The sequence below is a fragment of the Pezoporus flaviventris genome, unplaced genomic scaffold (assembly GCF_033815535.1).
Source record: "Pezoporus flaviventris isolate CSIRO_AGI_PZ_B2104156 unplaced genomic scaffold, CSIRO_AGI_Pfla_v1 ptg000063l, whole genome shotgun sequence".
Lineage (NCBI taxonomy): Eukaryota > Metazoa > Chordata > Aves > Psittaciformes > Psittacidae > Pezoporus > Pezoporus flaviventris.
This window is the reverse complement of record NW_026892611.1, coordinates 3,772,502-3,787,642: the sequence shown is the minus strand read 5'-3', so window position 1 is coordinate 3,787,642 and position 15,141 is coordinate 3,772,502. Positions and strand designations below refer to the sequence as shown.

At 45.8% G+C, this 15,141-nt stretch overlaps 1 protein-coding gene across 1 annotated transcript in view; it reads right to left on the bottom strand.

The window, feature by feature from the left end:
• The window catches only part of PIGL (phosphatidylinositol glycan anchor biosynthesis class L), a 56,718-nt gene that overhangs the window by 2,394 nt on the left and 39,183 nt on the right, over positions 1-15,141 (bottom strand). The window contains exons 4-5 of the mRNA XM_061470244.1: positions 11,294-11,361; positions 3,003-3,034 (exon numbers count right to left, since the gene is read on the bottom strand). Coding sequence (XP_061326228.1) covers positions 3,003-3,034; positions 11,294-11,361 — 100 coding nt within the window. The remainder of the gene's footprint in view (positions 1-3,002; positions 3,035-11,293; positions 11,362-15,141) is intronic.

Below are 15,141 nucleotides of genomic sequence, written 5' to 3'. Positions count from 1 at the left end.
TACTGCAGGTCAGCCATCCAACCCTTGCAAGGTCATGGTGCCCGTCCACGCAGAGCAGCAGCTGTGTGGTGCCATGTGGAAGGAGCGATGGCTCTCGGGGGACGTGCAGGAATGCTGGCAGCTGTGTGACTAGCATGGCCTGTGCCACTTCCTGACTGTGAGCCTGAGCTCCCATCTTGCTCATGGTCCTCCTTGACAAGTGACAGACGAGCAGTTGCTGTCTGGCTGCCCTAAGGTTTCGTCTTGCTATTGCAGAGGATGCTCTGCAGAGACAAGCATTGCAGTTGAACACAAAGTGTCCAGACAGCTCTATTAATCCCACTAAAGACGTTTCTTATTCCCAAGTAGAAAACTCAGAAGCAAGCTTGTGATGTGCTAGGAGCAGAGGAACCACTCTTCCCTCCTCTGCAGAGATCCCCTGTGCTGCTCAGCAGGCCCAGTATTTTGGTGGGTAGTTTCAGAGAGAATTATCAAGGTACTACACTATGGCACAGAAGCGGAATAGATACGGATCCCTTCCTCTTGCAGTCAGCATTCCCACTATCCACCTGTTTGCTTTTTAGTGCTTACTGGAGAGGACACAGCTAGAGCAAGCATGGGGCAACTGTTAATGGAGCCTGGCTCAGCAATAATGGCTCAAAAAAACCTGCAGGTGATTTCATTGTTCAGTCCGACCTCCTGAGCCCCATCAGTCAGCTCAGGTGAAGCAATAGCATTCCAGCCTCACAAAATGAAGGGCACTGTAAGAGTGTTCTGTGTCAGTGATATGACAAGGATCTCCATATGCTGACAGAAAGGCTGCTCCACACGGGAACATGAGATGAAATGAAGCAAGGAAGGAATGTACAGTCCAGGGAGAGATGGAAAAGGGTTCAGAGAAGCAGGCTGCTCCCTGCCAGGCAGGGCTAAGAGAAGTGCTGCCATTGATGAGTCTAGTCCTTTGACACCAGCAGGTGAAGCTTCTCAGAGCCTGTTGTGACTGTGACCTGGGCAGGATGGGATTAACAGTGTAATACAACCTCTCTAGCTTGGCAGAAAGAGCAAGATCAATATAGCTAGTGGATTAGGCCCAGAATAGAAGAGCACAGAGCCTGCAGCCTGTTCAGCTTGGTTTTCTACTTCCAAATCCCTTATGCAGCAAGCATGCCTAGAATGAGAAGATCAGTAGCAGATCTGTGGGTGCTAAAAGCTTGCCCTGCTCCTGACAGACGTTAACACACCTATTCTTTTGGAAGAGCACTGGTTGTAGCTGGATGGGGCCAGTAGCAGGGGTGGATGCACACCAGCAGCTGTCCAGCGTCTTAAAACAAGCCTCTGTGCTTGTGCCTGGGCTGGAGAACTTGATTGCAGATTATAAAAAGCCTGTTGTGTTTATGCTGGCTAAAGGCATTAGAAAGCAAAGCAGGATATTTAGGGTGCTCATCTGCATATCACTGAGGCAGTGCAAGGCTTAGCTGGCTTTTGCATTTGCAGGGAGATTTTTTGTGGATTCCCTGATCACGTGGGCTTACACAAGCTCACCCACAAACAATTCCCTCTTCCTAACAGGAAAGCAGCACATTTCCATGGCCTGAACACAGCTTTCAGCTCTATCCAGGCAGCCTCAATCCCAGCATCACTCTTGTTTCATTAAACCCCTCGGATGCACAGCCCTGCATGCCTGCCAGGTCGAATTATAAATACTGGGAATTTCAATGAGACTGGAACTATATTTGGAAAGGCTTAGTGCAAGCAGCAGCATGGGAGCTCCCCGTTCCTTTGGCATTTGTAGGTCATGTCAGATGTGATGTAATCAGAGCAGCAAAGCTTTCACATAGCTTCAGGAGTCTCTTGAAGCTGCTGGAGAAAGGGAAATGTCTATAAACCGATCTGAGGCACAGCCCATATTCTGGACCACAGTTTATCTAACAAACCTGCATGAACAGCATATGAAGGTGGTTCAGTCTAGACAAGGCCTGACATCTAGCAGTGTCATCTACCATTGCAGTTCCTTATTCTTTCACTGTACTGCACACAGCATACACAGAGCTCTTTCCTGCATCCCAAAGCTGAATAAAGGAAAGGTCCTAGGAAAGAAGCTGACATTAATATTCCTCTTTCATAGATGGGGAGAATTGAAGAGGCTGGACTCAGAATCCAGTTAAAGGGCACTCTGCCATCTTGGCTTACACTCTCTCCATCAAACCTGAGTGTGCAATTTGCTGCTAGCAGGGCATTAAAACTGATTTGCTGTGGCACATTCAAATCCTATAATGATTCAGGAATTAGCAGTAAAGAATCACAGCCTGGATGACTGCTGAGGGAGCAGGAGGTTGACTGGGTGGGCCTGGTTGAGCCACCTTCCTATGCTGTCCAAACAGCTGCCAGCTTTGTGCTTAAACTAGTTCCACAAATTTGTCCCTGAGTCAGGCACTGTTTGCTAGAGATAAGGGCTGCAGATCTGCTCAGAGACAGCAGCCAGAAAAGGGGGATGGGAGCAACCTGCTTCTGTACTTTGCTTCTTTCTTTTCGCTACTTGTGCAGTTTCTCAGATATACTTGCTGGTTTACACATGAGAGAAGCCACTCCAACAATCTGTTGTGCCAATGAAGACTTCAGGTATCTTTCTCATACTGACTACATTTTGATGGTAGCTTAGCTTGGTACATGCAACCATTCTGGGCTGAGCTGGTAATGATTTCTGAGGCCCTTGTAACACACATACACAAAAGCCCCCATGAGAAACCTCTGGGACTGAGCTGAGAGACCTGGAAACAGCACTCATGAGCATGCAAGACAACAAGAGGGAGGGACAGGACAACCCCAAAGGACAGAAAAGTGACTGCAGAAAAGCCTGAGCTGGTGAAAAACTGCAGGCAGATAAAAGGGCAAGGAAGAGTTCAGCTGAAGGTTTCATTTGTATTGCAAATAGATGTGAGTTAGGCAGATGAAAGCCTGGTCAGAACATTCATGTAAAGGATTACACATCCAAGAGCCTGCAGGCATGAAGCAATGTCACATACCTTCAGGTAACTTCTGCTCCGAATGCAGGTACCTGTGAATGAAGATACATGGGGGTAAACACTCAGTAAGGTCATTCAGATCCTGAGTTTACTCTGTATGGTAAACCAGCCCTTTTCTCTTAGTAACACACACACATTTACAACAGCTAATCTTATTGGAAAGTTCAGGAGCTGACACTGAATGCACATGTCAGGCAACATAAGCCTCATCCCTCACACAATTCTGCCATTACTTTCCTTACCCTGGCTGCTGGGACTGAGCACAAACAAGCTCCATAAATCCAGCTCACTCCCAAACTTCCTCATGTTGCACTACGGGAAACTGCAAGAGGCTGCCAAAGGTTGCCACCTTGGCAAGGCTCTTCAAAGCCTTGTGTCTGCTGACCAGGGACACTGCCTCAGCTGCAGCTCCTGTTTGGGGACCAGCTTCTTTCTTTCTAACCCTTGCTGGCACTGGGTCATTGGAGAAGCTGCTCTGACCTTTAGCTCACTAAGACTTTGATCCTTTCAAAGACTTTGTCCTGGAGAGGGTCTTTTTACAAGGGCATGTAGTGAGCAACCAAGGGGTAATGGTTTTAAACTGACAGAGGGGAGACTGAGATGAGCTCTTAGGCAGAAGTTCTTCCCTGTGAGGATGGTGAGGCACTGGCACAGGGTGCCCAGAGAAGCTGTGGCTGCCCCATCCTTGGCAGTGTTCAAGGGCAGGTTGGACACAGGGGCTTAGAGCAACCTAGTCCAGTGGAAAGTGTCCCTGCCCATGGCAGAGGGTTGGAACTGGACAAGTTTTAGGGTGCCTTCCAATTCAAACCACTCTATGATTCTATAAAGTCTTTGTAGCAAAAATGCATCCCTTGGAAAGAGAATGAGAGGACCAGTGCAGGAGACGTGAGCAGTGATGGTACTTCCACCAAGAAGTGTAAGGAAATGGTCCTGATATGGTGAAGGCATTAGAGGTGTTAGCTTCAATTCCTTTTTAATTCTCATGTTTTTCCTGCTCTAGACTGTGGTTCATGGCTTTGGACACTTAAGCTCACATCACTATTTGCATCGCCTCCAGATCTGGCCCATGGTGGGGATGGGAGGAAGCCGGTGTCCAGCAGGTGGCACTCAGAGCTGTCCCACACCCCGGCCAGCTCTTCCGTAGAGAAAAACATCCAAACAATGGAACATTTGCCAAAAGGAGAAAGAAAATAAAAAAAGTTATTTAACCCTGTGTAATATTTAAAGAGATTGTTATCATCTCATAGGGGTGTATTTAACGAGGGGCAATGTGACAGCTCATGTGTAAATCAACTAGGATAAAACATACATTATATGTAAACTGTTGTTTCTCAGTCACTTTCAAACTGGGATTATCTCTGGCTATTGGTTAAGTTCAAGGAAAAGGATTAGCTACACAGGTGTAGACAAAATAGGAAGCACAGAGTAATGAATACTCAAAGCAATTCAAAGCAAAAGTCAAGCCAGAAACGTGGGTCATGGCTGAACTCAAACAGCCATCAGAAGACATATGCCTTAAATAGATTCTTCTCCTGCCAATGGTCTCTTCTTCTCCAGAGCCAAAGATCTGCAAGCAATACCCTTTTTACTAAACAATGGCCTTATAATACTGACTTGGCCACCTTCTACCCCACTACTCAAGTCCTACTGTTCTGTCAAAGACTGTTAAATGTTGCCTTGTAAACATTACCAGCAATTTTTCAGGGGTGGTGGAGGGGGGGAGGAAAGTCTAAGTGTTTCCATTAATGTCTGCTCTGCTCTTCTGCCAGAAGTTTCTTCCCCCACAACTTCAATCTGGCCACCCAAAGAAGTGATTCAGCACTTGGTACAGCTAGCAGGGTGGGAAGTTTTTAAAACAAGCTTGGAGAGATAAAGCAGTGAGTGGTTGTGAAATCTGGCCAACTATCCAAGCCCTAGTGTCTATGCTGGGCGTGCTGCTCTGCCATAGAGGGACCTTCAAAGCACCGACAGCAAATTAGAGGATGTGAAGAGCTGCTCGAGTGAGCTAATAATAACCATTCCTGGCCACTAGAACCAGAAGCAAGGAGAGATCCGTATGGAAATGTTTCACCAGGAGCAGAGAGCATCTTCAGCAGGGAAGTTTGATGCAGGAGCAAATTCAAGAGTTTGTGCTTGTATAAAGGTTCAGGGAGACACAAACTGGTTACTGAAAGGTGCTCAAGGCTGTTACCAGGCAGACCTGTCACTGATCTGGAAGAGCAGATACAAGGAAACTGATTCTTTCCTCATGGTTTTTTGTCCTGAGCCAAGCGCTTCAGTACTTGGCAAGGATAAGCACAGAGCTATGGGAATGGACTCCACCCAGCTGAAATGCTCCAGAGGAATTGCAGCCTTGCTTGTTGTATTGCTCAGGCAAGGGATGGCAATGAACTGTGGCTGCAGAGAGCAAAAGGAACACAAAACTCTACCTCCTGCACACGTTCATAAAACTGGCTAATGCTCTCCCAAATCAATCTCCATCTCCCCTCTCCACCCTGCTGGAGCCGTCTCTGTTGGACACTTCCAAGTAGGGGAGAGGTTGCAGCTCTTTGTTGTTGCCATTTTGGGAATGTTGTTTTATAGATTGGACTTGCTGTGGTTTGGGTGAAATGAAAGAGTTTGGCATCAAATCTCAAAGTCAAACACAAACAGGCTCTTTTTCAGGAGCTATTTCCATGCGGTTTTGTTGTTTTTTGATTTTTTTTTTCTGGGAAGACTTTTTATAAATTCTTTTTAAACATGAAGTGATCCAAGTGGCTTGCTCCCACCTACCCACCAAGTGCCAGAGGCCAGCTATTACAGGGTACCTCTCATTGGACACTCTTTATTATGCCTGTGGTAGGTTCAGATCTACATTTGAATGAAAGCGAGACCCTCTGCAATGAAGAGCTTCAAAAGGCTGTGAGATGTCTGAAGGCACCCACTATTTCTGCACTGCAAGGACTCAGCACCAGCTCCTCCTTCAGGGACCAGCTGCTTTAAAAGCTTTTGCTGTCTGCAGCCATTGGCTACATCTGCTCAGGAGAAAAATTGAAATGGCCCAACAATCCTCATCCTGCAAACTGCAGAAGTGGGCTAGCTCCCAAATTCCCTGTCTTTACTCAGTCATTCTTAAGATGTCAGCAGAGTGGGCAAGTTCCTAAAAGGCACTGACCACTGGTACCATCCCACAATGGTACGAAAGAACAAGTCAAGATGGAGCTGAAAATTCAGTCCTGAGGAACACAGAACTCCTCTGGGGAAGAGAAGGAGGGGGACTGACGCCCTGGTGGGTGGATTATAGTTTTGGTGATGTTCTGTTTGGTGAGAAGTTATTCACTGAAATCAATGACTTCACTCTCCAAATAGTATCCCCTGGCCAAAGGCAAAACCCTTCACTGAACTGACTGAGCTGGCTGCTGCAGAGCACTGGGGAAATAAAATTCTGAAGAGCATGGCAAAGAACGGATGTCTTAAAGATGCATTGGGGCTCCATTAGGATCCTAACCTCTAATCAGCCCAATTAATCTGATGAAACAGATGTGAAGGAGGAAGAACAGTCAGTCTCCCAGGAATCACAGAGACATTAGAAGGATATACTTGCCAGATGTTGAATGTTTGCTATCTGGAACATCTCCTCCCTCCCTAACCGGACTTTCTGGCTCCATTTCCATGCACCCTGAACTCCTCTATGTAGCAACATGCAATCTGTAAAACACTATTCAGGCACCCTGTACTCACGTGTATTGCAGTGGCTAAAGATGGTTCTGCCAGTCAGAAAGGAAGGTGGTGATTCAGAGATCTTCCAGTTGACAGAGCTGCTCTGTGGCTCTCTGCTTTGGTCCCTGCAATGCCTAGGAGAAGATGCAGTGCCACTGCTCCACTAGTAGCCTAGTGAGGATGGGAAGGACATTCCTTGAGGCACAAAAATTCTTTGGGGGGAATCCCTCCGATGATGGTGCCCTTTGCTCAACTTTATCCTAACGGCTCCCTACAGTATGATAGAAGGGTACTGAATGAACTTCATCAAGTTAAGGAAAGGAGAGAGCAGGGGTGAAGTAATGAGGTAAAATCCAAGACAACATACCCAGCTATTGGATGTGTGCCAGGCATGGAGCAATTCTCTGAGGAGAAGGGACAGAATCTTAAAGGGTAAATGGAGGAGGACTCTTCTGTCTTGGCCTTATAGGGGCAGTTTGGGTGCAATCACAGCCACCACTCCTCAGTTCCCCCTGGGACATTTAAGATCAGTAAAACAAAGTATTAAAAGTGAGCTGGACTGTGACAGGACAGGCTGAAACATAAGATACTGGACTCTGTTATTTCTTCAATTCTCTACTTTGCAGGGAACCTAGAACTTCAGCAGGGGCTAAACAATCCTGAACAAACACATCAGTGACATGGGAAATCCTTTTCCAAGGTAGAGAAATAATTTCTGGGAAAAGGCAAAGGAAATAAAACCAGCACCTTACTTAAAAAACATAAATGAGATACCATTCATTTGAAATGCATGGGCTACAGCTGCTGGAGTGAGAGATCAGAGACCCATTCTAGCCTCACACTGTAAGAAGGCATCAAATAAAAATGGGAGATGGGACACCATTCACTGCTAATCACCCCAAAACCAGCTTCCTCAACACATTGTTAAAGACCTGGCCTTGGAAATTCAACACAAGAACTGTGCTTTGTTGGGATGTAATGCAGCTGGTGGCTTTTGAGAACTCTACCCACAGAGTCGGTGGGATTGGGCTGGACAATGCACTGTTCGTTGTTCCAATATATGTCTTTGAAAACAGCATTTAATCAATCCTCCCCTTCCAGGGAGCCTCAGTGCACCCCTTCTGCTCCATGACACATCCCATGGCATTCATAAATGGGGCATTCAGTAGTCAGGCTGTGACAGGTAAGTGCAACAAGGCATTGGTGGCACTCCAGCTGCGTCATAATCAGCTCAAGGGTGATAAAGCACTAAGCTCCCAAATATTATCTCTGCACAGTCTCATTTACAACCTGCCACTGAGTTGGTGAATGTTAACAAACATCCTGCAGGACTGAGAAGTGTTTTTCCAAATGGAATTGAGAACAGGCTCAGCTAATGAGTCTTTGATGTAGCCTTTTTATATGGCATCATTGATATAAGTTTTATGGATGCAGTTGCTATAACAACATAATGCACAGTGGTTAAATATAGCAGCTCCTATTTTCCACTCAGTTTGCTCTGCCCTAAGCAGACAAGGACTATTCTTTTCTGTTCTAGCTGGGATGAAATGGATTTGATAACTCACTGAAGAAGTGGTACAATCCTTCCTCCCCCTCACAAAGACCATTCCTCTCCACCCTAGGCAAGCAAGCAAACAACAAAACTAGCCCCTCATTTGCCAGGCTACTGGGAGAGGGCTTGTTTAAAATCAAAAATGCACAATGACTCATTCAAAACTAAACCACCTAGATATTACATGTGATCTCTGTGCAAACACTGTCATTTCAAAGTGCGGGAAAGAGGTTCTCAAATATTCCTGTCACGTAGTGTTTACCATGCTTATTGCTGTAGTGCCCACTGATTGGCCAAGGGCTGAGAGGGGAGTAAAGTGACCTTGATGTCACTCAAGACCTGCTCTTACTTGTAGACACATGTAAAGGATGCAGCCTCCCTTGGCCTTTTGGAGGATAGGAGAGAATGATGCTGCCAAATCAAGGTGACAAGGAAATAAGCAGAGCTAGAGAGGATTGCTTCCAATTCTTTTCTGTAACAGGATTTTCTTGGGTTTGGGATTTTGTTTTTTTTTCCCCATCTGGAAGCCAGAACTGAAACACTCCCAGCAGAGACTGAAATCAAACAGCAATTTGCGCTCTTCTCCCATCCTGTTTTTTTCTTATTTGTCCCTTGCAGAAGGAAAAACCAACCTCAGACCCTGGCATTTCACAGTTCCTCCCAGATCTGAAGCCCAGACACACAGCAGCAGCTGGACTCCCTGCAAGCTGTCAGGAGGAAGGTTGCTGCAAGGGAAAGGGCACATTTGTTCTGAATGGTTCCTGCTCCTTTGAATATAACCTCTGTTCCAGACACTAGAAAGAACACTTATGCCCTTAGCAGATAATACTGAGCTTCTGCTCAGCTATGACCATTGGCTGAACTGTTCTGTTCCTTGAAGCTGTTCAGTAATTTGAACCTGCTGAAGCAAGAAGCTGTGGGACAGGTCACAGAGCCTGTCCTACCCCTGCTCTTGCAGACAGCAATCACTTAGGTAGCGGGCACAAGTGTATCTCTCATTGATTACAAGCATCCAGAAGAGCTGAGGATCACTGCACCAGCCCTCTGCTTCATTCTTTCCACTTACAGCCACAGTGGAGGCAGAACCCTGCAGATCTTTTTAAAGATGGTTACTAGTAGATTGCACACAGTACCTGGAGGCAAGAGTTCATTTGCTTTTTTCTTGCCATGTAGCAGTGGGGCCCCAGAGGCAGCAACCACTGCTTGGCAAAGCCCTGCTGGCAGGGAGGGATGTGGGGTGCCTCAGCATATGCTCCCAGCACTCACTGCCTGTACTGGCCAATATGTGAGAACTCATCAGGGCACTGGAAATCAGGAGTGATGCAGTCACGCTCTACTTCCTCCAGAGCACAAACTGAAAAATAATGAGGGCAAGCAAGCCACTAAAAATAAATTTAACCTTCCAGTGGCCACAGCATCACTCCTGCCACATGTAGATGACTGGGCCACCATGCTTATTTCTGCTGATTCAGGACTGGGATAGAAACAAGACACAAACCAGCCCTTAGTTAATGAGACCCTGCTTAGACTTTGGTGTCTCTATCAGCATGTATTTCATCAACCCAGGACAATGTTCTGCTGGAGGCTATGGAATAATGCAAAGGTTTGAGTTCAAGGGGCTTGCAGGTAATGAATACTTCCTAGTAACATACTCTGAGAAGAGGTTTACCATCCTAGAGCACACACAGGCAACCTACAGCGTGAGGTGGGAAAGCGAGTTCTGCACAGCCACAAAGTGAGAAAACAGTAGAGCTGTGATCAAAATGGAGAGTTTTCCTTAACTTTCTCATACATAATTCAGCTGCTAGCTTGTTTTCCCTGTATTAGAGGGCTTTAGAGTGACACCTAACAATCCACCCTCCATTCCTATTTGCAGGGCATACAGCAGTTGACTGAGCAGAAGTCCAGGCATCTGAAAGCTCTCTGGTCCCTCTGTGCCAGTGGGGTGAGCATCGGTCATCAACCTCTGTTCCTCACTCCTCAAATAACATTGTGCTGGAAAGCATCTCTCTGCTTAGCTCAAACAAGCACAGTTTGCTTTAACTCCACCCCTTTGCCTTCTGTGAGGCTATTTCAGAAGTTGCTGGGAAAAGCCATGAACCCCTCTAACACTGAATTCCAGCCCTCAGCATCAAAGACTTTCAGCATCTTCCCAGAGCAGCTCTGTAGGTCAGAGTATGGGTTCCGTGGCACTGTAGCTTTCTCTAGGCAAGCAGGAAAGGCAAATCTTTGTGATGCTGTTAGCAAGGAGAGCCAGAGAATTATTGGAATCACACAGATGATTCAGAAAACAAATGGGTGCTAAAAATATAAGATATACTTGCAAAGAGTTCTTCTCATGCCTGGGAAAGGCAGGGGCAGCTCTGGAGGAGATCTCTCTACAACACAATGAGGTCTAAATGAGCACAGGGTTAAAATAAAACACAGTAGCTGTCTTTTCTACAAAAGCTTAAAAGGTCTTAATACAAGGTATTGTTGTCTAGTAGCCTTCCAGTCACAGCATAGGGACAGACGTTCTCAGAATGTAACAAATAAAGTGGTGAAGGAATGAACTGACTTAGGAAGAGTGGTAAATAGAGACATGCTTCAGTGAAGGATCAACATCCTTGGGTCAGAGAGGTAAATTCAGGTACCTGCACAAGATGGCAACATCCTCTGGAACAACAGTGTAGAACTTCCCAAAATCCAAGTACCACCAGCTCAGGCATCAGATATTCACACACTCTCCTCAAACCAGAAGTGCAATGTGATCTGTGGCATATTTTAGTGGGATCAAGGACAGGAAGAGCAAAGAGGGCCCAGTGAAAGGGAGACTGGCAAAGCACCAGCAGATGGAATAATAAAGGATGCTGTAGGTCATCTGCAGAGCTGTGAGAGTTTCTCCAAGTAGTATCATGTCCCCTAGCCTGCCACTCACTTGTATCAGTGAACTTCATACTGCTTTTAGCTGTAGCTATTAACTTTCTGCTTACACCCAAACACCATGTTCACTTTGTAACACTATAGCGAGGCATTCAGTAAAGCGTGAAGAACACTGTACCTTAAAGCCGTGTAAAGAGAAATGTGGTTTGCATGACCACTCACTCCTCCTGCATCAAAGGTTACCACCTGCAATAAAACCACAGAACAATAACCATTCTGAAGAAGGAAACTGTGCAGTTACCAACTTTGACATCTCAAACAGCACTGTCCCAGCCCATTGTTTCCAGAGAGTTCCTTTTGTACTGCACAATGAGGCCTTGTGTGTACTCATGCTACAGAGATACAACTAAACAAACAAGACTCTCTGGACCTAGATGACTGCATGGTCTAACAGCTTGAACAACAGAAAGATGACGAATACCCTGTTCCCACTGGCAGGATGCACTTGGTACTTATTGCCAGGCCAAAAGGTTACTTTCAAAGCAATCTGTTACTAACTTGTTCCTGACCCAAGAGGTCTCGCTCTCTGAATCATTCTCTCCTGGATACAAGAACATATTAGAATGCCTGAGCACTACAGGGTGGAACTATAGTTTGTTGTACCATGAATTGCTTGAACAAGAGCAACACAATCTACTGTCCTGATTGCAACGAGGCTTCCTCACAGGATAACACAGTGATAAAATACTCCGATATGAGAATTAGCTTTTTTAAAGATTCAGCTGACTGCGCTTTTTATACCATTAAGCTGGGCTTTTCACTGCATGAGAAGATCATGTTGTTTATTGCTTCTCTGGAGGGAGAAATGGGAACTTCATAACGCAGGAGTAATGAGTGAACCCACCACTAACAAGTCACTCTCCAAAGCACAGAATATCCTTGGCTTCCTGCCCTCAGACCTACCAGTGATGTGTCAGGGGTGAACCACCCACCCCAAGGGCTCCCTCTGCACAGTACTGTCAAGTACTAAAAGGCTCCCACTTCCAACCTAGAAGACTAACTGGCAGCATAAAGTGCAGAACAGACAGGGTATATGTGCTGGTAGGCTTTCCAGAAGGCAAAAGTGACAGTCCTCGGACAGTCTAAAGTTAAGTGTTTGCTCTGGGAGAGGCCAAGCAGCAGGGCTCTCCACAGATCCCTTCTCCATGGCTAGGAAGAAATCATAACCTCCCCACATTTCAATCAATGTCTGCTTCCTTGCCAACTTGTTCTCTCTTCAGGGAAGGAAATGCTACTGCCTTGCTTACTCACCACAGCTCCATTCTCAAAATCTGTTCTATATGCAGGGCCTGAAGCACTGGGTTAAAGATCAAGGGAAGATCAAAAGCCGCCCTGCCCGTCCCGCAACGTACTACTCCACCCTCCAGCAGGAGGGGCCCTCTCAAACACAGGGGATATTGTGTAAAGAGGGAGAGGAAGCACAAAGACAGTGATAACAAATACTTCCAAAACCACCAACTCCAGCCCAGCCTGTTCATAAACCCATCCACCCAGGACAAGTCCAGTTAGACTCTCTGCTTCATCCAGCAGCTGTAATAGTGCTGCCACCAAGCAGTGGGGTTATTCATGGCTGGCAGGAAGTGGTGGGACTCAGTTTGGTTTTGTTCAGGTACGAAGAGGCATTTTCTGGTCAACCCCTATTTTATAAGGGCAATAACTGTGTTCAGCTTTGGCTGCTTTTGCTATACAACTGCATTACCTGAGAGGCTCTCTGCAGGGACAGCATGCCAGCCACGGCCTGGCATGGTGCTAACTTCCCCCTAAGGATATTAGCTTTGGGAGTAGCTCATCTGGGAAAGACATCATTTAATCCTGCACAGCTCAGGAAACAAATGAGCAGTGCACCCTGTATTTTACAGATAAGAAAAAACACGCTCTGAAGTAATTTCTACCTAAAATGGTACTTCCCTAAGATGACAGTATTACCTCACTCACTGCAGGCAGAATAAATTCCTATGCAGGTGAATAATAGTAAGAGTCTGCCAAGGGCTGGACTTGCACTAAACCTTTCTACTGAACGGGGACAGAGAGAGGGTTTGTCTCTTCTGCTGGTCATTTATTTTCATGTAATCTGTACAAACAGAACATTTTTAAGACCATTACCCTGCTGTCAAATGCGGTTAAAATTAGCCAATGGGCTCTAAAGTATTTTGAAACATGATGTGCACACACATAAACACAATTACATTATTCTTGTTTCCTTAGGAAACCAAGCTCAAAACCCCAGGCAAGCCAAAACACACATTTTTCCTTCTATGGAGGTACAAGAGAACAAACCAGAAGACCAAGATAAGAGACTACAGTGAGCAGACTAAATAAGCTAATCATTGTTTTGACAAAACTGGCTCAGGCCAACTGTGGGAGCATGGGGCTGGGTTAGGAAACATTCTTGACACGGAAATTATCTGTCAGAAACACCTTTGGAGGTTCTCCTTCTCTACATCTGTTTTGAAATATGAGCTGCTGTTCTTAGTGCTGCTGGGCTTACCTAACATCTGAAGTAGCTAAAGAGTTTGCATGGAGTTGTCATCTAATTTACTGTTAGGACATCTGCAGCTGAATTGTCTGTCTCTTCAAATACACAAATTTGAAGTACAATTCCCAAGGTATCTGAATAGTGGCCATGGTGGCATTCACTTTATCTGCAAATATACCACCTCTGAAACACGAGATCTTCACCTTTAGAGATCCCTCTTAACATACTGACTGGCTGGGTCTGAGACAGCAGTGAGATGCCACCTATCCAGTATGTAGCTTCTAGGTCTGCTGTCTTACACACTGACTCCACAACATCACCATGGTGCTCATGATTTGAAGCAGTCAGCAATCACATGTAAATGTATTCCTCTGGCTTCAGGGGTTCATTTCATTGATAACAGATCTGAATTTCTTTCTCACATGCAGAAGATACTTTCACACGGGAGCATGGTGCAGCTAGCTGGTGTGCTTGCTTTTAACCCATCACCTCAACCAGGCTGATGATGAAACCAAGCAAACACTCAGGGCAGGATGAGAAAACCTGAACATCTTGAAACTGTCTGGGTTAAAAACAGGCTTAGCCAGTTCTGGAAGCAAAAGGCTGGGATAGTAAATATACTTGATGTGGAAATTATTACTCAATGAAATCTTTAGGGCAAGAGGGAGTTCCCTCCCCACACCTGCTCTGAAATGGGAGCTGCTGCTGTCGGTGTTGCTGGGTTTTCTTCTGGGTGACCTTGGTATTCAGGAAATGGCGCTTTCACTAGTGCAAGCCAGAGCAACAGCCAAGACAAACAGGTCCAGAAATCCCTTCCGGAAAGGGGAGAGCACAGAGGAACTTACTCAATTACTAGCAGAAGAGAAAACTCCCAAGAGGTCTGGAGTCCATGCTCTCACTACATACCATGTGCATCAGAAAAAAAAAGCACACAAAGCTGTGGGTCTCCCTTGCTCTTCCTGGCGTCACCCTGTGTTTCAGAGCACACATCTGCTTGAGAGTAGACTGCTGGTGATAGAAAGGTCTCTTTTCTTTTTAAGAAGGGCCATCCATAAACTGCCATAGCAAGCAACTCCATTTTCATCGAGTGATGCCTTCCTCTGAGCATCACTTCATGCAGAGGCCAAAGACATGCAAAAGCCCTTTGAGCCTCTTGTGCGTTTGGGGATGTCTCTTGTTGCTACTAAATCAGAGAAGCTAAAGATTAAAAAGAAAGTAGGACTGGACGAAAATGGAAAAATCCAATCACAATCAACATCACAGTGTCCACTAGGTTTGAGCTAAAGGTGTGTAAGTTATGCACCAACTCTTAAAAGGATTCTGGGAGCCTCCTGCTCATGTACCCCAAAACACACCTGAGGAGACTGTAACATAAGTAAGGGAGGAAAAGGGATGCCAAAGCCTGTCCCAGCTCTGTTGCCTCCTCTAGCAAACTCCACATGCTGCTCCACTCTGTATCTTGTATTCTTCAAAAGCATTTAAAATCCTCT